The sequence below is a fragment of the Exophiala aquamarina genome (assembly GCF_000709125.1).
Source record: "Exophiala aquamarina CBS 119918 chromosome Unknown aczIA-supercont1.3, whole genome shotgun sequence".
Taxonomy (NCBI): Eukaryota; Fungi; Ascomycota; class Eurotiomycetes; order Chaetothyriales; family Herpotrichiellaceae; genus Exophiala; species Exophiala aquamarina.
The window spans coordinates 3,586,903-3,612,017 of NW_013550585.1; the positions used below are offsets into that span (position 1 = coordinate 3,586,903).

Consider the following 25,115-nt stretch of genomic DNA (forward strand, 5'->3'; position numbering starts at 1 on the left):
GTGAGCATGGAAAGGATGAGTGATGGTTGGGTGGAGAAAGAGAAGGGAAAACCCACAGCAGGAGATTTTTGGCTTGCAAGTTGTTTCTGCTGGAGTTCCGCTAGCAGAAGCAAGAGCCTAAACCCGTTCAAGTGTGGTCCGAGTAGCCGACCAACCATCACCCGGGTCACGCCGGCGTGGGCCCTCACAAGGAACGTGCGATTCACACTGGCACTGAGGGTTCACAAGTTCACAACACGGCACCCACGCCCCCTCTCCAACCCCCATGACAACTCCATCAATGCTCGCAGTGTGTGCCAGGCCTTCCTGGCTTAACCTTACTCAGGCCCATCTCATCATGCCCTTGTATCCCGATTATATGCGAGGTGCAAGTTAAGGACAGCCCTCAGTAGTAAGTGTATCGTTCTTATTACTACTGTGTGACAAAACGAGAACCTCTTTCGACCACCGGAGTACCGAGGACGGGTGTTCTCCGCGGCGGCACTTGAAATGCGTATAGCCGCATTGTATTTGAGCGTGGTAACAGCGTTGGAAGTGCGTCATTATTAAATGTTAGTAGGGGTCTTTGTTTCTCCATGAATGCAACACTGTCGATGTGTTAGATGCCAGATGCAAGGTAGATGCCAGATGCCAGATGCGAGATTCCATCATACATACTCCGTGCTGCATCAGCTGCCGAACCGTCCGTGAGCGACAGACGATCTCAGGACTAGTTAGGCACTACTGAATACATCAACGCACATCTGCGAGGCAGGTCTGAACGAGTATCTGGGCAAGTCAGAGGGAAAGAACATATTTCACCGAAGTACGGAGTACCTTGTACGAAGTGGCGGGCTTACAGAATTGTTAGTACTCCGTACATTTTAGTAATGATAGTCACTGGAATGGAGTATGAATGACATGAAAAGGTGAGATAGACCCAACACCAACGCTTGATTTGGGCGTCCCTTCTGAAACACTAGAATAATCAGTAGAGGACCAGAGGGACTGTTATAGACAGGTTCATCCTCGTTGTGTACCGAGTTCTCGGTACATGCAGCGGCTCGCAAAAATCTGTGACTAGCGAACTGGTGCGGTGTATGAAGCGGTTCTACGAAGTCATTCTTTAGTAGTGAAGAGATACACGTGGAGCCTGTATGTAGAAGCGGGACAAAATTGCCTCTAATTCCCACGGTGATGTCCTCTTGTACATAGTACTTGTATGTCGTGCCTCGTAATTGTGGTTGATCAATTGGAGAAATCACTCCAGCTTCCTACCTTGAATACGAGGGCTGATAGACCTTCGGGTAGATTGTGTCGCACAAACTTCTCACTACAACACAACGGGGCCGACAGTCCATCAGCCATGAGACTCCGTGTGGGTAGGCCCGAACAGAGAAAATAAGACGATTGTCGTTGTACTCGTATGTTTTGAATGTACAGCAGGCATGGTTCTTCCTTTGGCTCGGGATAAGCTGCGAGGGTTAGATGCTGAAGAACCATGCCCGGATTAGGAACTCGGGTGAATGCACACAACCGCCCCGTCGCTGACCTCATTACGTCGCATCTTTTCTCCTCACCACTGGCCCATTGGGAACCGCCGGCTTCGCGTGGGGTGGACCCGTTGGCCTAGCTGTTGAAAGTTAGAGCTGCGAGGCGTCGTCGCGGCCGTCATTTGAAAGGCTTTTGCTGGGTGGAGCGTATCATTTTCGGTATTTTACTCGTACCGTCACCGAATAATAGGAATAATCATGGTCGGCGCTTGATCGCTTTTCCCCCGACCAAGGCATCCCCCAGTTCGCTAGAAGGGACCCAAAGCATTCAAAAGGGCTAAAAGGTTAGCCCACGCGCACATACGAGTAGGCTGTCTGTCACTGCCTTTGGTCTTTGTTAGAGGAGCGTGCGCCAGTTGTGATCCCGAGGCAAGCCCCAAACTCGCCCCAATGTGCGGTGGCTGCAGCTTGCCGTCATCGTTGAACTTGCTACCTGCTCGGTCCAGTTTTGTATCCCTCGTGTATCCGATCCCAGCTCGTCTCGGGGCTTAATCAGCGTGCTGGTGCAGCCAATGCTCGAGGTGGTTTATGTACCATGAGCCCCTTTGGTCCAGAGCGATAGGCATATCCGCAAGACCCAGGTCTCAACGAAGCGTTGGCCGTGGAGCTCTTGCTCTGGCGGCCGCATGCTTCTGCTTGCAAAATTCAAAACAAAGTCCACATCCACATTTTGATTGAAGCTTAAGCTCTGAATTTCCCACTAGTGAGGTAGGCGAACAACAAGCGTTGCCTGTGGAGTTAGGTTTGATCTGTTTGATCTGGCTTCAGCGTCAGGGCCCTAGCCTAGCCAATCCCCTGGGCTCCAAATCGGAAACTTTGACAATTATTGTAAACAACAATCACGATTGCTGAGATTACATCCTCGCACAAATTCTTTTCATCAGGCTGTGAGGCTCCTGTCTTACTCCCTTATCATCCTCTCAGCCTTATTCGCAGATACACGGATGCCGCGCAATCTCTGGAGACAAAACAAGAAACCTCTGTCCGGTATTGGTGCCTAGTCTGTTCCGTACTCCTCCTACTGCGACTCCGCGAGCCGGTAATTTTGCTTCTCTGGTTGGGCGTAGAATTTTCTCAGAGCTTCCGCCGCATGAATGCCCAGTGCGAGTGATTTATTAGGTACCCTGTAGTTTCGAAAGCCCAAGACTTGAGTCTGGCTGCCAACCCTGCAACAAACTGTTAGAATGTGGGCGATGGCACCGTACACTCATGCAGAGCTACCAGAGCCGTTTCATCAGCCATGGTGACAGGACTGAGGTATTTTTTTTTTCCAGACAAGAATCCCTTGTTGCGCGGCAGATTGTATTCAACGGATCTTCCTCGCGTGGGAATAACTGTGGGTTCTACGTTTCAGAACTGTTTATCGACGCTACATTCGGCAATTCACCAGGTCAACAGCGCCGTACTGCTCCGAACACATCGCTGCAGGTCCCCGTATTCTCCATCCTTCTAGGAACGTTCGGTGAGGCATTTCATGACAGGCGGATCCTTGGGCCAAGGATGTAACGGAAAGGAAGAGCGGAGATTCGTATGCTTCCAGCACTTCTTCTACGCCCGAATCTCTCCCATTCTGCACAGTTATGTGGTATCAAGAATCCGTTATTTGGCTGCTCGCTGACTGTAGTTCCTATGGAGGCCCGAGCTTTGAGGAATTTCTCAAGACGTCCGACCCTGCACTTCCATCATCGCAGCCCCAGGGCTGCCTTCATGCTGAACAGCCTAAATGACTGGGTCACTGTCCCAAACCCGTAGATCCTGTACGACTGCGTTGGCCTTCGGACTCTTGCGGCGCCCTTAGGCGCTGTCCACAGCGCATTCCCGGCAGTGACGGGTGCATGGAAGAACAACTTTCTCGCACGCTTTTCTGGCCCCCGGCCCCTTCGTTTGATTCCAGCACCACCCGGCGCAGAGCGAAAAGTCGAATCGGATGATGCAGGTACGACGAAATGCCTCCTGCACCAGAACAACGGTCACATCGTATTATCGGCAGTCGAAACAACCACCCTAAAGGAGCGCGAGCTCGTCAAGCGATAACGACAGTCGTTGAGACAGTTGTTGAGAGCAAGCACACTGGTGATGCATGGTAATGAATTATAGAGTGAAATGAAAACAATGCCTCGCGAGAAAAGCGTCTGGCATTTCATTTCACAATGCTTCAAAATACGGCCACCCAAGACTTGGTCCATTATTGAGTTTATTACTTCCAACCATAGATTGCACTGGACCGTCATCTCTGGTATCACGTCGGCCCTTCTCTACATAACAGGAAAGCGGTAGGCTTGATGATTTGGAGAGTATGTACTCGCAAGTACGCCATGTGCTCTGATGGTGGTAGAGTTTACTCACAGAGCCGTGCCGTGCTCCACGTCCTGGTCGGAGAAATGGCAAATACAGGCGAATCTCACTCACCCCGCACGTCGAGATAGCCTATTTTGATGATCATAGTTTTTAACATAGTGACATCAGTGGACTAGTCATTCGCCTGATGACCGGCTTCAAGATCGTCTCATTGTTCTTGTGAAACGAGATGAGTTATGGCGAATGCTGAAAGTCGCAGCTCTGAAAACCGACGAAATCTATCTGGGAGCCGTCGAGATCGTCTGTGCAGGAACGGCCGTTATGGAATCAGTATAATGATGCTGCTTGTATACCATGCATCTGGGCGATACTACCGATAGGTCACATACTCGCAGTATGTGCATACCCTCTTGCCAACGAGTAATTCTCGAAGCCACTCAAGCATCCTCTCAGCTTGCAGGTCACGTGGCAGCAACCCATCTAGCTCTCTCGGCTTGGTGTTTTCGTGCTTTCTTCGACAGGTGTGTTCATTTCAGTGTAAGTTATGTGACGGCCATCTACCGTAATTACTTCTCCATGTGGGCAAGATATCAGAAGAGAGCCCCGGGGTAATGGAGCTGTGAAACACAGCATCACTGATCAATTAGGACACTAAGGACATAAAGTGTTCTAGCGGTCGACAGAACTCGGCGGATGAGAACTGATATCAATGTGTCGATTGTGACCTGGGCTCCCCATTGCCCAATACGAATGCTGGAGTCATTAAGCAGACCCGACTTCTGCGTGAGATGGCGGAATAAATTGGCCAGGCAGCGCTTGGTCTCCTCGATAGAACGATGCCATTCAAATATCTCATCGACGTCACGAGTGAGTTCAGTGACTCTCGCCCAATGCTGGTACTCAATATGGGAGAACTGCAATCGGAAATGACAAGCATGATGTTGTGTGCCTTCCTTGACTACATCTGTTGAGTTGCGCGTCAGTCAACAAGTGCCCTTTTCAGTGCACCTTCCATCACTTTAGATATTGACGCCTACTTTCTCCTCTTGCCTCACTTCACTGTTCTCAACAAACCGTCCCTCTTCCTCTTCCTCGACCGTTCTCTCTCCCCTCCTCGCCTTTGCCCTCTCACTCATCATCACCAACCCCCCCAAGTTTCCCCTTTCCCTCGAGTTCTTGCTGGCTTCTATGTCCTCGGTTCTCCATCCTACTTCAACAGACCACCAGAAAGGCTTGCTGCTCCTCTTTCTCTAGACCTCTCACCATGTGGCTACGAGTTGTCTTTCTCTTGGCCGTTGTGGTCTTGGGATTGTCTGGCAACTTTGGAGCAATCGCTGACTGTACTACGTCTCGCATTGTGCAAACTACCAATGGCTGTGTTCTTACTTTCAGTCCCTACATGACCCCTCAAATTGTTCCTACAACCACTTACTACGAGGCCCTCCTGACCACCACCTACTATGTAAGCCTATCTGATTCTTAGCTGAATTCCCACTGACAATAGCAGGTTGTTGATTGTGATTTTTGTACCGTCACCAATGACATCAATCACAACCCAGTGGCCTCCGTTAGTCTGCCCCTTCCCAGTTATATTCTCAACTTATGATGCTCAGGGTCCTTGGTACGAATCAACCCACATTCCTACGCTGACTGTCACTCGAGTTGCATGCATTCCCTCAGGTACCGCCACGACAAGAGGAGTGGACCCTACAACAACCTCAAGCCTGCTTTGGGGCGAGCATAACAACGTAGAGTTGGTCGTTGCTCATACAGGTGAACCCAACGGGTTGCCCGGAGCTCCTTCTCGTAGCGAACTCACGTCACGTTCGGAGAATGGTGCCCTCCTCAACCTAGCAACGGTCTTCAGCAATGACATTCCGCCTGATACAAGCCAGCTTCCTGGTCGAGCACAACAGTTATTGACCTCCGTTTGGTCAGCTATATTCGCTCTCAACGTTGCCGACTCTGGTCTGAATGCCACATGGGCCTGCGCCGAAGTCCAAACTATTGAAGTCAAGTATCAATTGAAAGAATCCTGGCTTGACCCAGACCAAGTCAAGGCTATTCTCTGCTGGATCGCTGACCATGGCTACTACTTCAATACCACTCGGGCTGAGCTTTATTCCACTCTCCAAGCTGCAGTATATGCTCTTCAGGTTGCTGGAGACTTCACGTCCAATCGCACAGCTATCTGTGAGGACCTCGATCTCTTCTACCGAGTTGGTGGCTACCTGGGTATCAATACGCACGGTTTTGAAGAATATGCTTGCCGCAACATCCCCTCTGAAACTCCTTCACCATCTGAATACTATGGCCCGACTCCAGTCATTCCTCTCATTCCATACCCAGTCAACAGCACTACATCCTGGGGTCATCCAACCCCATGGAATCCTAACACCACCATCTGGCCGACAGGCACACTGAGTCCGACACATCCCACATACACCAATCGCACATCTGGAGCTACTGGCGGTACTGGCCACACGACACCACCTCGAGCAACCGGCACTGGTCATTCGGGACCCAGCAATGTTACCTTTCCTACACCGAATGGGACAGGATGGAGTACGAGCACAATCTCCGGCACTGCTCCATCCTCGCATCAACCACCTGACACTTCCACACTCAATGGAAGCGTTCCACTCCATGTCCCTCTTGATCCCAATGGCAAAGCATTTTATCCCGCGGTAGCTACCACCTGGAGAGAAGATCGCAGAGAATGGTTCAAGCGATATTGAGTTGACCAGATGCTAGGCATTCATTCCACATTGAAGAATCATTGAGCAGTGTTACAAAAAGAGTGAAGTTGAATCAAAGACATCGTGGGTGGAACTTGAAATGAACATGAAAACATTTGTATCGTACCGAATGTATGATAGATAGAATGCCGACCGAGTGTGTTCACTAGCTCCCGAGCATGGTAGTGTTATATTCCAATTCAGATGATGCTGAGAGTCCAACACAGGTCTTTTTGATCTGTTCTGTTGACACCCAGCGATGAGAAGGAACGGCAACTGTGGTTTTCACAGCTGATGCCAGCGAATTAGCGACGCAAACATCAAAGTCCAAATCTATATTCAACCAGTGGGGAATCCGCCATAATTGCACGGGCCAAAAGGAACCAATTGCAAGAACGCAGGCATGCTCTTTAGGTTCCCCGAATCGCTCTTTTTCTTTTCTTAACTTCTGAACCCGACTCGTACTTTTGAAACCCAAGCAACCATACCATCACTTCACAAGTCACAACTGGGATATCACGCTCTGTCTTTTCTAGAATGACCGACCACTCCTGCCCCGTCCAAGTAGTTCCCGTCTCTCTCTTCTAGCATCCATGCTGAGCCTCGCCCCATATGTTTTCGGCACGAAAAGCAAATCGAAGTAGATTACTGAATGGAATCTAGAAATCGAAGTTTCCGGTTTTCTGCTCATACGGGGCAGAGCAGATTGATACAGAAGGGCACAGGAGAAAATATCCAGGTCGATGGTGGAGTGACATCGAGAGAACGAGGTTGGAGACAAGTTGGAAAGAAGTCCCAACGTTCACACTGGGCAAAAAGGTAAAGACTTATTGATGTTGCGACTTGATACATATAGGGAAGAGAAGTGTCCTCATCAGCCTCAACGTCGGAGTGTCGTGTTCGTGGAGTACATCCATGGATTCGTGATCGCTCTCTCTAGGGCATAGCTTCATCATCTATTTCTTTCCATTCATGTCTTGTAGTTCACGGAATTGCTCACTCTTGCTCACTCGCCTGCTTGCTCACTTGAGGCATCGCCCGCTGTATGATGCAGTTCGCTCAAGTGGAAAGCGTGTTGTACACGAAAGTATAATATAAAGTCCCCAGCTCTTTTCGTCGCTCCATAACGCCCACGCTAAAATGCTGGAGAGAAACAGACCGAATGACAAAAAACAAATTGTGGAAGGTCAATCCAGGAAAAGATAAACGTTTTCGTAGAATGGTTGAAGATGGTCGTAGTGAAACGGGTGGTTGATGTATACAAGTCTTGGTATCGCTTAATATTTAGGTTTGGTGTCGGACGAAACAGATACATCTTGTAGTCGTGGTAGAGATCATATGATGATTGTAGTAGCCTGGAGGTATTTGAAGTTCCTTTTGTAAATAAAACCACGTCCCCGGAAGGCGGAGTGGACTAGTTTCGATTTGTGACCTGAGCACCGGTGACAATGCGACTGGGCAAAAGATATACAAGGAATGCCGGTGAAGGCGATCCATATTCACAATGGCATCACCACGCTGTGTCTGGGCTGTCTTTCGATGATGGTGTCCGCCGGGTGTAGGGAGCTCATGGAATTGCCCCAGCCGATGCCGTCTTTGTCCTGGAAAACTTTGTTTAAATTGATCGCAGATTTCGTATATAACATATCGATGGCTTTTTGATCCCGGAACGGATTCACCGATTTGTCCCAGGCATGAGGTACCCGTGGAATCATCTTGCTGTCAACGTTTTTACCTAGTCTCTCAAATTTGTCAGCGAGCTGTTGTCCCTCAGCCAGTAGCATGTCCCATTCGCACAGCCACATCTGCATTTCTTGAGGAAGACCATCGCGAATCATGTGATCCTGCGCCAGTCCTGGTGAGGCATATGGGCTGCAGTGATCTCCAGCGACGTCTGGGGGAGGTAAGTAGCTGACGTCGAAGAGGTCGGTGAATGTTTTGGAGAGACACTTTTTCGGGTTCCTTGACTCCCGAATCTTCCGAGATCGGGACATGGTCCAATCCAGGAGAGGATACCATGCTACTATTGATCGAATTCGAAGGGGAGTCATCGTCTTCGCGCGGATGAGGCTGGCAGTCGACTGTCCAACACTCAAAAAGCTGTGATCATCGGAATAGGGATCCTCACGGTTGCTCATGTCGGTCTCAGAGGTGCCGGGTCTTGTGGGACTAGAGCTCTTTGTCCCGTTAATGACATCGATACCATAATGATACTGGATCCTGAGGGGCGCAGCAAATGCTAGGTTGGCACCAGCAGAAAATCCGGATAGTGCAATATTCCCTGGGTCGATGTTGAGTTCAGTTGCATGCTCTGCCACATAGAGGATAGCTTCTGCACAGTCGTCGACAGGAACGGGGAATGGATGTTCTGGGGCTCTTCGATAGTTCACACTGACGAAGATTGCATTGGTCCGTTCCATGGCAACCCTGGCCCAGTAACGATCATCGCTTGCATCTCCCAGCACAAAGCCGCCGCCATGGAAATTAATCACAGCGGGAAATCTGTAGTAAGCATCTGAGTCAAGGGTGTTGTGATAATTGGGCGGCAAGTAGAAGAATAGCTCGATGGGAACAGTGTCGGTACGAATTTCATGCTTGAAAGCAGGTCGTGGTGCTCTTGGAGGTGCCCAGTCATGGAAAAGCATACCTAGTCTCATGCAGGCTCTCCAGAAGTTGGCTTGGACGTGTAGCCATTCTCGTGAGGGTATGTCTGTTCTCATCAAATGATGGCTCATGGACCGCCTGCGCTGATTGAGATAGCCATCCTCGGCGGGATACTCGCTGTCGGTGGCCGATATGGTTTCCGTCAAGGGATCCTCCGGCGGCTCAAGCATACTATTATCGAAGGGACTGTGTTGATAAAAGAGCGTTGGGCTTTTTGGGTTGGCGGCGAAGTCTTTGGCTTCTGTCATTTCGCTGGGGTTGGGAGGCATGTCGTTGAGTTGAATTGCAGGAGTAGAGATCCCTGACATGATGTGCAAGGGAGCATTTCCAAGGAAAAGGAGGATAGAGGGGTAGAGGACCAAGTAAGTACTAGAGGATCAGTGTGACGATGGTGGGATCGGCAAATTGATATATGCCAACAATCAGCCGATGGTTGGGAAAGCACGCAGCAGCGATAAGCGAGGGAGTTTGAGAAAGTCCTTTCCAAGAACAGTAACAGGTGTCGCAGTGGAGGGACTCAACGATCTCGCAGTGAACCGGAGGCGTCTGGAAATACTTTTTCTTGTGAATGCATATCCTTCAGGACTGAGAAATGGAATAGACTTCGAACGGGCACGAGCTCTCTCGCATCAAATTCAGTAATGTCTACTCCGTGGAATGAAGATGATCAGGAAGTAAAAAATAAAGTGACGTGGTGGTTGTGGCTGTGGTTGTCATGCCAGTAGCAGCGGCACGACTCTTGTGTTAGACCCTAGTACATACGCCCAACGATCAGGTCGCATCAAATCGCATCAGATTGAATCCGGAGATGACCCGGAAGAGGCCTAAGATGGATGGCCATTGGCGCGAGATGCATCTCACCCGATGCCCGGACCGCCTATAAGATACGCAACAAGATAGGTGGCTGGCCTGGGACGATCTCAAACGGCCGTTATTTGGCATCTCTTTGGACTTCCTAGACACTGGATGACGGCTGTAGCCTTCCAGTGGTGTACGAGTCCTCGTAACTCCCCCCGCAGGCCGAGGGGGCTGTGTTGCTACTCGTCCGCAGTGGTAGTGCCACCACCACCTGTTCTTGGTGCTGCACGCGAACTTCGCTTTAACGCCGACCATCCGCGGACACGGTTTTAATAAAGCACTGCAGTACGAGGTATACCGAGGTTAGAGCAGTGATAACTACTCCGACTCACGTACATACATATCTTCACTCTCAAGGTTGTTTGATTAGCCACGTCACCAAAGTAAAAGCCGCGGGCGGTATCTTGGCTGGTTGCTCGTGGAAATCTTAATCATTGATCGACCTTGGGTGTAGCCACGAGTGTTTACAAATACTTCGCTATCCCCAAACCCCAGAGCACTGCAGAAGACACGGTGAGCAAAAGTCTTCCCCTTCAACAGCATGAGAATCAAATGAGACCCCGACCTTTTATGCAACGAGTCCACCAAATACCGCTTCCTATTATAATTGATTACTACACCTAATCTCATGCCTAGTCCAGTTCTTGCATGCGATGCTCTGACTAATCAAGGTCCTACTTTGGGTGGGTATCACCCAGGCGTCACCTGGTGCCAGTCAGGGGCCGGCGACCGCCAGTGGCTAGGCCTGGCTAAGAATTCGAATGGAACCGAAATTGTTACTTGTTTGCTGAGCCTGAAGTACGAGTGCCTGCCCTGTTACCAACTAATTACTTCTGCCTCGTCCCTTGGTTAAGTTGCTGGTAATGGGTTGGTCGGTGAGTTGCTCCGGGAGGACGGGAATGTCAGCCCGTCCAAATATGCTAACTATCTCATATCGTTTCATGTTTATGTTTACGAGTATGTTCATGTTCCTGCCAGGTGGAACCAACAAAGAAAATCAGCAAGCACCAACTCTTTCCAGTTTGATGGCCTGCTTACCTACCAACACCTTCCCACCTTGGTGAGTAGTGGGATTGGTTCAATGGTTGTTATTGGGTGACTGACCAAAGCCGAGGGGACGAGATGCCCACCCCGCCTGAGTCAGCAAGCTACAGCTCACTCACTCACCCTCCCATTTCGCGCACTCAATGACGTTACCGATGCCAGTTGTCTAGCTTTTATGCCCCCTCGCACTCACCAATCATCCCGAATCAGCCGAAGCGGGCGTACGAGTACGATGGAGCTCTTGCGATCCTGCCTCCTGCCTCCTGCCTCCTGCCACTACCACTTTGGTGTTGTGTGTGTTGCCTCGTCATATCTTTCATCTTTTTCCAGGGCCTCCCAGCTAATTCGGGCACCCCAATCTGGTGTGCTTCTCGTCCGGCCGTCCATACTCCTTTCATCTCTGCCCGGCATCGCTCCCTCCCCTCCTCCTCCTACTACTCTGTACTCATTGCTATCTTCAATATCTCCCCGCCCGCGTTTGTGCGTAAACGCCGACTTCCCGCCATACTTTGGCTGACTTTGGTCGTAACCTCTGCTCTCATTTCCAGCGCGAGGTTAACCCATTTCGCCAGTAGAGCATTAGTCCTCTATTCCCCTCTACGTACGGACAGAAGAGAGATTTTACTGCCCTGAATACCGCATCCGCCTATCTGTTCTGGTGGCATAGTCCCTCAGCCTTTTTTGAATTGCCCTTGACTTCCGATCCACTTAAGACACTTCCGCGGCGGCCGTCAGAATGTCTGTCCTCCGGAAGTTGTCCAAGCAGATACATACCAATGGAAGTGACACCAAGCTCAGCGGAGACGTCTCTCCTACTACCTCTCAAAGTCCGGGTCCTCACCGCCGATCCCTCGCTCAATTTCTCCATCTCGGTGACAAGGACTACACCTCCAGCGACAATGAGTCTGATATGAGCGAGTTTGATAGCGATGGCATCAGCAAGAATGCACAGAAAAGAGCAAAGACAAAGCAGAGAAAGAGAGACCATCGATCCCGTTTGAGTCTTGAGCATCGTGATGACTCTGAGGAACGTGCCAAAGCGAGACTCGAAGAAGCCGCAAAGACCGAGACTGATGACATGAAAGCCCGCTATGGTGATCTGCCTCTAATGCAGTCCACTTCTCGCGGTGCGACGCAACGCCTGGATATCAGTACCATCACTGAAGACCAGGTTGGTAAGGAGGTCCAGTTTCGTTGCAGGCTGCATCACGTCCGGAATATGGGTGCGAAGCTCGTCTTCTTGATCTTCCGACAGCAAATCTCAACAATTCAGGGCGTCCTGGTTGAGGAACCTGGTAAAGTCTCAGCCCTGATGATTCACTGGGCTGAGCATTTGCGCACTGGCAATATTTTATTGGTTACGGGAGTCCTTCAAAAACCGCAAATCCCCATCAAGTCAGCCTCCATACACACAGTAGAGGTGAAGGTGTCGGATCTCCATGTTATAGTTAAGCGCGCAGAACCTGGTATGCAACCTCCTCTCCTCCGCCTTCCACATCCCGAGCTGACTTTGCACTAGTTCCCTTTTCCGTTCAAGAGGCGGAATTGACCATTCTCGATGATGATCAAAAGGTTGACGGTCGTCAAAGTGTCATCCCGGACCGTGTCAGACTGTCGAACCGCATCATGGACTTGCGAACTGCTCCTTCCCAATCCATCTTCCGTATCCAGGCGGGTGTAGGAAACATGTTTCGCTCTGCGCTTGATGACGAGCGTTTCGTCGAAATCCATTCTCCGAAGCTTCAGGGTGCTGCTACAGAATCTGGCGCATCAGTCTTCAAAGTCAACTACTTTGGCAGGTCCGCTTTCTTGGCTCAATCTCCTCAGCTCGCGAAGCAGATGGCGATTGCATCGGACTTCGAGCGCGTCTACGAGATTGGTGCGGTTTTTCGGGCGGAGAACTCAAACACCCATCGTCATTTGACTGAGTATACTGGACTTGACCTCGAAATGTCGATTGAGGAACACTATCACGAAATGATGGATGTCATTGATACTGTTCTGAAGAAGATTTTCCATGGCATTTACACAAAATACCGCACAGAAGTTGAGTTGATCAAGCAACAGTTTCCTAGCGAGGACCTCGTCTGGCTGGAAGAAACTCCAAGAATTCCCTTTGTAGAAGCTGTCAAGCTCTTGAATGATTCAGGTTGGTTGAACGAAGAGGGTGAGCCCATTTCACCCTTGGAGGATTTCGGCACACGAGATGAAATTCGCGTTGGTGAACTAATCAAAGAAAAGTACAAGACTGATTACTACATCTTGGATAAATTCCCTCGATCGGCCCGACCCTTCTACACCATGCCAGATGCTAAGGATCCCAGATACACCAATTCTTTTGACGTGTTTGTACGTGGCCAAGAAATCATTTCGGGTGGTCAACGTATTCACGAATCCAAGATGCTGGAAGAAAACATGCGGCTGGTGGGCATTGATCCTGAGGACATGGCCGAATACATGGAAGGCTTCAGATGGGGTGCCCCCCCTCATGCTGGGTGCGGCGTCGGCCTGGAACGTATTGTCATGCTCATTCTCAAGCTGGGTAACATCCGCCTTGCCTCTTTGTTCCACAGAGATCCAAAGTCTTTCCCAGCAAAGCCCATCGTCGAAAAGCTGCGGCACCCTGAGGCTGATACACTGAATCCTTTGTGGCGTCAAGAGCGCGGCCGTGAAGTGGCGGTCGAGGATCGGAAAATGCCTGATCTTTACGACCTTGTGGCCAATTATGGTGATGCAACCGCAACATCATGGGGTGATGAGCGCTACAAGATATGGCGTCATGCAGATACTGGCGCTGCTGTTTCTTATGTTGTAGAAGGTCACTACGCTATTCTGCCAGGTGATCCACTCTGCGACCCAAGCCAGTACTATCGCGTTATCGTGTCGTTCCTTCAATGGCTTAAGAAGGAGACTCACCTCAAACCTCTGTGGCTTTTGATAAGCCCTGAGATGGAGGAAGTTTTAGGTGAACGCCTCGGTTGGAAGACTCTCTCGTGCGTCGCTGAGGAGCGTGTGGATCCACACAAAAAGACTGCTGAATCAGACCCAGAGGTGGCCAAGAAAATCCGCAAAGCTCAAAGTGACGGGGTGAAACTCACCGATCTTGACCACAATCTTCCTGTCCCAGACAGTATCAAAGATCGAGCAAATGCTCGAGTGAAAGATTGGTTGTCAAATCGCAAGGGCACTCAAATACATCTTTCCAATATTGACCTTTTCCGTGACGAGAAGCACAGACGCTACACTATCGCCGAGGACAGGGATGGCACCCTCGTCGGAATTGCTGTCATGGCTGAACTTGCTCCTCGCAAGGGCTGGCAAGCAAAATATACGCTTGACTTCCCAGGAGCGCCGTCCGGAACGATCGAATACCTCACCACTCATGCACTGACTGTCGCTGCCAATGCTGGCGTCAAAACTGTTACATTCGGTGGTGGAGCGGCAACACATTTAACGCCAGGCCATCACATGAGTGGTGCCAAGGTCAAAGTGCTCCAAGCTACGTACGATGCTATTGTCAAGCAATTCAATTTGGCAAGAAAATCCGAATTTAGAGAGAAGATGGGAGCGGTTGCAGATCCCATTTGGATTGCGTATCCCCCTCATGGCCTTGGTTCTAGAGGTATCAAGGCAATCATGCGGTAAGTTTTCATGTTTTCAATCGTCTCAAAACTGTGATGCTGATCCGCTTTTCCTTCTAGATTCTTCCAGGATGAATGATCGGACCTGAGGGCTTTTAATGTGATATGAGCATCTGTTGGAAAGTCGTTGTCGTTGATCCTCTTGGTTTTGATATCTGCCCCCCCAAAGATTATTCCCCCTCCAATGCACCACTGGCAATGAATGCTTTTTAGGAAACCTTTAGATACCACTAGCACATTGGCAGTGAATAGGTCATCCTCGTTCAAGATTCACATTTAAGAAAGCAATCCCTCTTTGTTAATACATCATCTCAGAGAATGGTAGTGGCCTCAAATTAGCGCCATCCATATCCAATCGCGATGTTCCTTCTTGGCTAATCCAAGGGATCACACGCTTTTCATGATTTGGCCTAGTATCTGGTTAGCTAGTGTTCCAAAGAACCCAAAAGGCAATCTACATAGGCCGCTCACACTCCAGGATCTGTGGACGACGTAAGCTCGGGGACAGATGGAGCATTAGATACTAGGTTTGGAGGAATTGAAAAAGGGGTGCAAGAAAGGAAAGGCGGCGCTTTTCCTCTCTTCCTTCGCTGGTTGATGATGATGGTGTCGGTGGAAGTTACATGTATCTCATTTCAATCGTTGCCGGACATCTATCTAGCAAAATCTAGACAGGTAGAGCGGGCGAAGGGAGTGCGTCTCAGTCCCCCTTGAATTGGAGCAACCAGGCCTCATCATCTATGACACTAGTATCCGTTCGGGGGAGTTCGAGTTTGCAAGGCCTCAGCTTCTTGTTCTTCGTACTCTCAAAGAATATCCTATCCTCTAGGTAGTATATTGTGGTCTCCTGTCCGGTGACAGGGTCATCAAGAACTCGCCTTCATCATGCCGCAGGTTGAACACGTCCACCACATCTCCTCCATCCAGTTCCCGCAGCTATGGCATGTCCACCCCATCGGCTTCGCTACATTCATCCTCGCCGCTTGGGATTCTATCCGCGCGATCGAGTCGTAGGCGTTCAGGCGTGGTTGGAGAGCTGTCGGTGTGGATTTTTTGATGGTGCTGGTGCTGGTGCTGGTGGCTGAGGAAGGGGATTTGTTTCGTGCTCGTCTCGGAGGTGGAAAGGAGTCTGGAGGTCGTTCTATCTCACATGCTCCGCACCTGAGATCGTCGATTGGGTTGATGAGTGTGCATACCTCGCACGTCCAGGTCTCTGGCGGTGGCCTAGTCGGAGGGCGTTTGGCTGGCCGTGATTGTTGCTTGATACTTCGCTCGATCCTGGCCTGCTCTTCTCTGATTGAGGCCGCGTCGAGGCCGGCCGTGAGTGAAGTGTCAGGGCGAAGGTGGTCTTGATTGAACATCTGGGCCTCGTCTTCCCGCACCAGTTCAATCATCGCTTGTATCCAGGCGGCTTCGTTCTCATCTTCTTGATCCGCTTTCGTGGTGGTGACCTGCCCACCTTTGGGCGCTTTCCCTTCAGCGAGCTTTCTCCCTTCTTCGGTGCCATTGGCGCATCCGCGTTCGGATTTAGCCCTCTTCTCAGCTGCAGCTGCTATAACGTCTCTGGCACTTTGCCCACGCAGAATACCCTTCCCACCAAGTACCGACCCGCTGTTCCTCGTCCGATCGGCACGCTCCTGCGCAGCAACACGAGCTCTGCGTCTCATTTCATGCATCGGCAAGCGTTGTCCACCCAGCCTGTCGCCCTTCCCAAGGAACCCTTCGCCCGTATATCCTTTTGCGGTGAGTGCCTTGTGCTCGTCCTGGAGTTTGGCCCACAGCGCATAGAAGTGGTCGTTGTGGGGACCATGGACGATATGGCATAGTTCGTGAAGCATAGTGTCGATTATCTCCTCCATTGGCAGGAATTGATTTTCGTCTCCAGCGTAGCGTAGCCTGAGGTCGATGCGATCGCCATGGTTTGTGTTTAGGCCAAGTAGATTGGATTCAGGCGGGAAGAACTCTGCCAGTGTTCCTACACGCCAGCTACGCTGGCGCATTATGGGTTTCACTATGGAAGCGACCTTTCTTAAGATATGGAGGGCCTCGCCTCCGCGCCTCTTGTCCCTGAGGTGCTGGAATTGATCGATCAAGGGATCTAACTCCCTGGTATTAAAATGCGACATGTTTGTTGTGAGGTACCAGAATGTTTTACGACCGACAAGGTGATATTTTGGATCAGGGAAGATATTTCGAGAACAAAAACTAGCGGGAGAAGCACTCTTGAAGATATTTACCCTAATAGAGGTGAAAGAAAGCAGTCACCACCTAGTGCCGCACCTGTCCGCCGCCATTTTCAGGTATTCGAGGCAGTACCGCTGTGATAACGCATAGAGAAGTGCATAGAATTTAGTGACGGACCCTCTACGGAAATAGCAAAAATGGCGCCAGAATCTACGAGAAGGAATATCTCAACAGTAACCAGGGTGATTCGTAAGAGGACCTCAGCCTGATGAAGCGGACCACGTGTCATGTCACGTGGTTGGATGTCAAGATGTGTCCCCACAATGCCGATTGGACAGAATCAACATCGATTGGAGAAAGTACATACAATGACGGATCTCTACGAGTATAAGGTGAAGAGTGTCCCTCTCACACCACATTCATCACTCATGATGCCCCTACGCGGGTCTGCTCACTAAACGATAAGAACAATGACCAGTGACGACCAGCAGTTCTTGGATTTGGTAAGTAGATTTCATCAGGGATCCTCTTCCACCCACACATATCTGACATCCTGCAGCTTGCGAGCATTCCGCAAGATGTCGCCTATTACGGGAGTCGTGTGGCGGACTACATCGAGAAACACACGAATAGCATTGCCACCGAAATTCGAGACGCCCTAGATTCGGCGAGCTGGATCCCTGATTCCCTGCGCCCCCCTCGTCCATCGAATGGAGCCATGGGCAATTTCTTTGCTCGCCCTCCACCTCCTCCTCAAGGCTTCATCGAGCAGACCACTGCATGGGTCTCGAGGAATCGTACTGCAATCGCCATTGTTGTCGCATTCACAAGCACATCCATCTTTTTGATCCGTCGCAGAAAAAAGGCGCACGCCAGAAAACGGAGGGCAAGAAAGTTGCCCAACGGAGCGAAGAAAGAGATTGTTGTTTTGGCATGTTCCACATTCCACGATGCTCTTACACGGTCACTAGCACTCGATCTTGAACGACGGGGCTACGTTGTTTATGTCACTGTTTCTTCAACAGATGAAGACTCACTGATCCAGCAAGAAGCCAAAGCTGATCTCCGGCCGTTGTGGATTGATCTGACCTCGACTGTACCCAACCCAGCCGTTGACGTCCACCCCAATCTCGAGCCCATCAGAGATCTACTTACAAAATCCTCTCGGCCGTCCTCTCCTACTTCCAGTCGATCATTTCAAGGATCGTCTTTAGGCAACATGACGCTAGCTGGAGTTGTCGTCTTTCCAGGTTGCTCCGGCTACTCTGAAGGCCCACTTGCACTTCTTCCTCCGAGCGACATTGTCGACACCTTGAATACCCGCCTGGTCTCCCCAGTCCTCACAATTCAGCAGTTCCTTCCACTTCTTGCCAACTACTCTACAGACCCGAAATTCCCAGCCAGCATCGTCATTGCCTACCCTTCGATTCCCCAGTCCCTCAACTCCCCAAGACAAATCCCGGAAGGTTTGGTAACAACTTCTCTTTCGGCACTAGCCTCAACTCTCAGAAGGGAAATCTACGCAGCCAGCGCAAATATAACAGTCAGTGAGCTCAAGATGGGCAATTTTGACATGGGTTCCGTCCCCAGCACACGGACAGCAGCTGGACAGAGTACAGGCAGACTCGACCCGTCAAATTCCGCACTTACGCATGCAAATACTCACTGGCACAGTTCACAAAGAGCAGCAATTCAACGCAAAACTCTAGGCCAACGTAGTTTCATCCGAGGCAGTGCTGCACGGGAATTCCACAATGCAGTTTTCGACGCCCTAGCACCAGTCCAAACATTCAAAGCATTTGGCCGCTTCGAGTGGCAGAGCATGACAAGATCCAACGTAGTGTTCGTTGGAAGTGGAGCTCGACTGTACGACATCATTGGCCGATATCTTCCTGGAGGTTTGGTCGCATCGATGATGGGTTATCGGACTCAATATCGTCAGATGGACGAAGAACACAAAATTGAAACCGATACTACCAGAGTTTATTTCGCCCAAACAGGACTTAGTAGTGGTTCCGGTCATATTACTCCAATGCGCTCGTCCTCTACCACATGGGGAGCAAACTCGGCAGAAAGCGAGAGTGGTGTTTGGGAGAAGATTTATTCAAGAGACGGCCACTTCTGATAACATGCAGCCATCATAGCATTCACAACTCTTCTTCCTTCCGCTGCTGCTACTTCAAGCCTTCAGCGCCATACTCCACTTTTATGCACGGTTCAAAATTGGACGTGGATATGATTGAATGATACTCCTATCTTCCTACCCTCCTATGATGGGCCGCACTCCAACCTTCTTTTCTTGGACGCTACTCACTTAGGATCACTTATTCAGTGCCAGCCAAGAAATTTGGATGAGAATGAATACTCACATTTGTGATTCAACTTGTGAAACAGGTCAGCTACACGCGTGAAACCAGAACTTCTCCTTCTGAGTAAAAGAAATGGCACAAAAACCCTGGCGATACCTCAGATTCAGACCGAACCAAACCGAATCACTCATATGCCAAGTGCTCGCTGCGTATGAGATGTGTCATGCAAGTAAGTTGTCTCCCGATGCATCATTGCAGGCCTTCACCTTCAATCATGTCCACTTTCCCGCACTGCGGAATTCTTTTCAAACATGACCACTGGACACCACCGGCCTATCGGCTTATTCCTTGAAGTCCCTCGATATATCCCGAATTCCGCCCGGAAGGGACTTGACTGCATATACTCTCCGCAGCTCCGCCCCGCCGCCTCTTGGCCGGTATCTTCATTCTCCTCCTAGTCATTCATGTTGCCCCCTATACCTTTCTTTATATTAACACTTCCCGCTTCAAGATGTTGCCGCCCCTCGTGACATACTCCGTTTGCTGGTCTTCACAAGGATTGATCATGTGGTGCTTGATTCAGAGGTACAAATATTACACCCTTCCTCCTTTATATGGTATCTCTCCTCCTACACCATTTATCCACTCGCTTCCTTTCAATGCTCCTACGACAACCAGCCAATTGTCTCATTCGATTTGTCCGTACCAGTCCTTTCGTCACTCGTTTGGTCCTTTTTTAGGTCCCCGTTATATCAAGTCATTTGTCACAAAAACCAAACCGGTCTCTCACCTCAGTGTGAAACTTTGGACTTTTGTCATTTTCTTTTCGGCCGCTAGTCCCTCGCGAAGCCAGCAAGTCTGACTTTCGAAGCCCTTCTTCATGATACCTTCGCCGTCGCTCCGAATCTCTTTCCGCGGTGCCACGACTACATTCCAGTAGGCCAACTACGCTATCTACAACATCACCATGACATACCGCCCTACTCACTCCGCCGCGCCATTTAACGCCGGGTACTCAGGGGACATGACAAACTGGTCTCTTCAGCTCTCAACAGCCACGCCAAACAGGTCAGAACGCGGCACCACCGGCACCGGTGGACACGACACTCCGGAGCTGGCGACCTTCTACATCCAGAGCTTATTGCATCGTTCAGGGCAACTCTTCCACGTCAACAAACCCGCCGACATCCCCAGCACACCGCCTGTGACGATCAGAAGGCCCAAGCTCCCAGAGACCCGGCAGCTCACGATGTACAGGTTTACGCCCTGCATCTTGTACGTGCAGTATCCTTGTGAGCAGAAATGCCGTAGTCTAGGTATCTGCATTCATTACCAGTTCGTCGTGGGTTGCAGGAAGTGCCCTGATGGCTTACGCTGCGAACTCTGTGTGGCAACGGGGGTTGAAGAGGTATGTATGTTTGCTTGCTTCCCAGAGGGACAGGGCATGCTTTCACCTTTTCGCGACCTATATGCAATGCAGTTGCCCTATTTAGTTCCTCTCCCCTGCAGACTCCTTTACTCTGAGATATCAAATCTGCCCTCCTACCAGATACATAGACATCCACACTAACGCGTGGCTTCCTCACCGCAAATAACAGGCCATCCAAGCAGGCCGCCGATGCCCACTGCACCAAGACCCAACACTCACGAACCCCATTGGCAGCCGGCCGGAAGATTTTCTCGCCACGGATGTACAGAAGCAGGTGTGTGACGAGGTGCTCGCGCGCTCTTTCGCCTGTAATTGGGACCATGTCCCAGCCCCTGCGGTGGAAGAGGAAGGGTCACCCGCGGGTGCCGGCCAACCTGCGCCGTCTGCTCCTTTCGATCTTGACGGCGCCGGCGCCGAAGCTACAGCATCTCCTGTACTTGCTGGCATCTCTGCGCCTGGAGTGACTACGGCTTCTGCCACACATGGCTTCGACCGGGAGTCTACGCCGCAGACGATGCAGGACGTGGAGATGTTGGAGACCGTACGGGAGGAGGATGAAGGTAAAGATAATGACCGGCCTCAGGGCGAAGGGGAAGGGCTGGTGCTCACCTCCAACGCACCATCCATGAAGCCCTATGCTCGGTATCACTCTGGACTCGACGGCAACATGTCTCCGACAGCTCACCGGTAGCGCTCGACGCACCACAACCACCACTAGGCTTTCCACACAGTCGCAGAATGGGTCAGCGCATTTAGCTTCAGGCAGGAGGCACTGTGCCTGTGTGTTCCCCCCCCCCCCCCCCGGGGAAAACCTTGGACTAGGGTGGGTCTGTCCTGACGGCGCGGGCGATGATGGGCACTGTCCACTGCGTGTATGCGCGCTTGCGTTTTCTCCCCTCCGTGCTACTTATGTGTATCTCTGTTCTCACGCCTAGTACATATATGCAATCATGTTTGGGGGGGCGCACCGCACCTCCTTTTTGGGGAACCGGTATTTCTTCGTTAGGTAGTTGCCGGTCATGATTATAGCTCGCAGATAGCCATGGGAAGGCATGATAAGTCTCTTCCTTTTCTAACAGAATGGAGATGGAGTAGCCATATTTGACGAAGCCTTCTCTCGAACTTCCTTATTCTTTTCTTTAGACAATGGTGAGAATGATGAGATGGAGGATTTTATGTACATGGTTCCTTGGTATTTTCCTCCTTGTTTCAGGACGTTCCCTTCTGGATGGAAACTGTGGGACGGAAGGGGCAGAGGAATGGCGTCCTTCGCAGGTTCAGCTTGCTAGCAGCCAGATACATGAGGATTCAATATTCATTCATCAATGCACGGTTAGAAGTTGTCGAACGCGAGCTGTCGCCGAGGGGAGCAAGAGGGTATACACAGCCTTGTCAAGACAAGATCACTATTTGCATCCTTTATAGTTTCACTCTTTTTGTTTTTCCCCGGTGACTTTACTGTTCGGTGGACAAACAAGGGTGTAATATGGCATTGATCCGTATGCTTGCGAGAGGCGAGAGGACATGGGAAAACATAGCGTTGACGAAAAAGTCCGTTTGGGACGAGGAACGCTCCCTCGAGTCCTACAATGATACAGTATATCTTACCCTGCTTGCCACGGGGAGTTTGCACACCAGAATAGAGATAGAGAGGGGAAGGGGATTCTGTCCAGGTGGACGACGTAGCAAGGCTCGTCCCAGAGCGTGGGCAATCATCCAGCCAACCTGCCATGGCCGAGAAGTAGGTACTTTCTTGGTTAACGCCCACCCTGCAAAGTCTTTTATTCATCGTAAAGCGTCCAACTCGAGGGATGCTCTTGGTCTCGTCATGCCAACCTACCATGTGTTTGGAAACCGTCGAAGGTGACACAAGCCAAGTGTATTCTTGTTGCCCTCTTAGAGCAACATGGATTCTTTCAACAAGATGCCCTCCCTGTCTACTGAATGTGTGAAAGATCATGCAGCCTCGGGTGCCCAATCCCAATGATGTGCTCGAGCTAGGTCAGCCATAATTATCAAAGGATTCCCCAAAATCCTACCCGCGTGATAATGACGCGTCAAAGACGTCGATGGCATGAAGGTTTGAGATAGGTTAGGGACTTCATCAGCTCACCCAAGATGCGGAGATAGAACAGAAAGGACCAGGCATGCCAGACTTGGTGCCCACTCAGAGGGAGAAATGATCGTCCACAGACGTCGTCAAGGCTATCGCTCTTAACACAAGTACATACATGAAAAGCGACGAAGTCTTGTTTGAAGTTTGGGCAACAACAGTGAGGCATGAAATCAAGGCGGCGAGAAATGCATTGTCCCGAATCCGTCAAGATCGGCGGGGATGGTCATGAAGGCAGGATCAGGCTCGGTCAACTAATTACATCAGGTGAGGACTTTGGTCCGGACAGTAGTGAAAGTACCCCAGCGCATGTGTGGTACAGGGTACAAGGTCAACCGTCCGTCATAAATGCCGGCTCACCTCGTAACTATTCCATGAGGCTTGTGGGGATAGCTCTGATAGGTGTGTCGCCGGTATCACGAACGTGGAATGGGTTGGTGCTGTTTGAGCAGCTCTAGAACGATGTCATAACCTGGGCGTGTACGAGGTCCCGGGATTGGTAGCTAAGCGGTTCAGTGTGTGCAAAGTGGCAAGAGGCTGCTGCTCGTGCCAGATAAACGACGTCAGGACAGCATTAGCTAGTTCCCATATAGGCGTGTATACCGGCAACTGACCAAGAGGCAGACCCCTCTTCTGACGGACTTGAGCACCGGCGAAGACAAGGTCAAAGCCCTATGATTGGTATGAGATGTACGAGTAGTCGTGCCGCCTTTCGGCCAGCACGTTGCCAGTCCTAAATATGATGTTGTGTCATTTTTAGGAAAGTTGCCATCAGCCAGTCGGTTGCTGTATGTGTGATGAAATGGTGCATCTTGGACCCTGAAACGCAGCCAGAAGCCAGGATGGCTGGGTAAGATTGCATAGCTGCCAAGGGAGCGAACCAAAACCCAGTTGAAGCCGTTGGCGCCCAAAGGTGCTTGCTGCGGCGGCACGGTCGTCATGAGGGAGCCCCGAGCGAGTGCTTCTCTTGTGCCGGTATCAGGTTCATCGCGCCAGATTGATTCGCGATTGAGTTGGTACAGTACTGTAGGGTAGGCAAGATGAGATGGTGGCTACAAGCAGGGACGCCGGTGTGGGGACCAGATGGAGCAGTCAGAGTCGTAATTATAAAAGCGCCACTGACGAAGGTGGCCCCGCCTTAGGGTCCTGCACGATGGTCCACACATTCAACATGGCTGGGGCTACTTGCCCTGGGATGTTATCTATGGGGTACGGATACTGCTCGGACTCCCCAAAGTTATCGTTTGCAGTTTCCAAGACAGGGGAGTCTAAACCAGGGCACCATGGAGCACTGTTACTGGGAAAATTGGAGTGACACAAGGGAAGTGAGGAGGGCGACGATTACAGTCGGATTGGGTCACAAACCCATGCCATGAGACGCTGGTTTGAGGCAGGGCAACAATGACATCATCCCGCGTCACCCCTTAGGAATGAAGGGATGTCACATGATATACCATGCCTTGGACCAATGACAACCTCAAACGCTGGAAGAGGACGAAGAGCGTGGAGAGAGGGAGAGAGAGAGCGAGTGAGGATCAGATATATTGCCAGAGTGTGCAAATAACAATTGCTTATTGTATTGGAGGACAAATAGCTACCTAAGCACTGCCATCCAATCTAACTCCCGCGGTGGGAGTGATAGCAATAGCTCATCGCGTGTAGCATTCTAAAGCTCTGACGATGATTAATCTGTCGTCACGGTGGGCCAGCCTGAACATTTCCCTTCTTCTCCGTACATAGACAGAGGGATCAAAACACTATTCTTTCCTGTTGTGTGCCACGTTTCTTTCATACGTGGAAGACCTTGTACTGTGCTAATCACCGTCAACAGTATTCGTAGCCATCGGAGACAAAGCCATGCCAACGCCTAGCATCATCGCAAAAGTCTCAAACGCTCACTCTGGAGGAACAAAAAAGTATCGAAAACCTCATGATTGGTGCCATCATCTCTGGGTATCAAGGGGTCGTTAAAATAAAACTAAGGGTTTTAACATAGCGAGGGTAGTGAAAGAATAATCCAAGGGAATTCAAGGTCCCTTGGTCCAGTTTGACTGTTTCCGGGGGGATTGGTGGGAATGTCAGTTCCATCTAATCACCACCATTTGTTGTACAATGCTATGGCGCACTGCTCCGGACGCGCCATAGCAAAACATGATGTACACTGGAGCAGAAAGGTCGTCAAGAGAATCGATGCTGATTCAAGGATCCATGAACGGGTGCAGACATCATAGTCGACACATCTTGTCGATGATGACGAATAGATCTTGTTGTCTCTAATATCACCTGTTCTCTGATATGGAGATTT

General features: G+C 50.5%; 6 protein-coding genes across 6 annotated transcripts; 4 read left to right on the forward strand and 2 right to left on the reverse strand.

Annotated features, from left to right (window-relative positions):
- Nucleotides 1–5,443: 5,443 nt before the first annotated feature.
- A1O9_04860 (uncharacterized protein) lies at nucleotides 5,444–6,406 on the forward strand. The gene has a single exon (XM_013407146.1). It carries the CDS (start codon nucleotides 5,916–5,918, stop codon nucleotides 6,252–6,254), a length of 339 nt encoding a protein of 112 aa, XP_013262600.1. The 5' UTR covers nucleotides 5,444–5,915; the 3' UTR covers nucleotides 6,255–6,406.
- A 1,661-nt stretch (nucleotides 6,407–8,067) lies between these two features.
- On the reverse strand, nucleotides 8,068–9,540 carry A1O9_04861 (uncharacterized protein; the record flags this gene model as incomplete). The annotated part of the gene is made up of 1 exon (XM_013407147.1): nucleotides 8,068–9,540. One exon carries the CDS (start codon nucleotides 9,538–9,540, stop codon nucleotides 8,068–8,070), a length of 1,473 nt encoding a protein of 490 aa, XP_013262601.1.
- A 2,330-nt stretch (nucleotides 9,541–11,870) lies between these two features.
- On the forward strand, nucleotides 11,871–14,779 carry A1O9_04862 (aspartyl-tRNA synthetase; the record flags this gene model as incomplete). Its single annotated transcript, XM_013407148.1, has 2 exons — nucleotides 11,871–12,600; nucleotides 12,654–14,779. 2 exons carry the CDS (start codon nucleotides 11,871–11,873, stop codon nucleotides 14,777–14,779), a joined length of 2,856 nt encoding a protein of 951 aa, XP_013262602.1.
- Nucleotides 14,780–15,641: 862 nt separating this feature from the next.
- Nucleotides 15,642–16,901, reverse strand: A1O9_04863 (uncharacterized protein; the record flags this gene model as incomplete). The annotated part of the gene is made up of 1 exon (XM_013407149.1): nucleotides 15,642–16,901. One exon carries the CDS (start codon nucleotides 16,899–16,901, stop codon nucleotides 15,642–15,644), a length of 1,260 nt encoding a protein of 419 aa, XP_013262603.1.
- Nucleotides 16,902–17,429: 528 nt separating this feature from the next.
- Nucleotides 17,430–19,084, forward strand: A1O9_04864 (uncharacterized protein; the record flags this gene model as incomplete). Its single annotated transcript, XM_013407150.1, has 2 exons — nucleotides 17,430–17,462; nucleotides 17,519–19,084. The coding sequence occupies 2 exons, from the start codon at nucleotides 17,430–17,432 to the stop codon at nucleotides 19,082–19,084; spliced, it is 1,599 nt and encodes a 532-aa protein (XP_013262604.1).
- Nucleotides 19,085–20,235: 1,151 nt separating this feature from the next.
- On the forward strand, nucleotides 20,236–21,388 carry A1O9_04865 (uncharacterized protein; the record flags this gene model as incomplete). The annotated part of the gene is made up of 3 exons (XM_013407151.1): nucleotides 20,236–20,543; nucleotides 20,605–20,680; nucleotides 20,867–21,388. The coding sequence occupies 3 exons, from the start codon at nucleotides 20,236–20,238 to the stop codon at nucleotides 21,386–21,388; spliced, it is 906 nt and encodes a 301-aa protein (XP_013262605.1).
- Nucleotides 21,389–25,115: the final 3,727 nt, after the last annotated feature.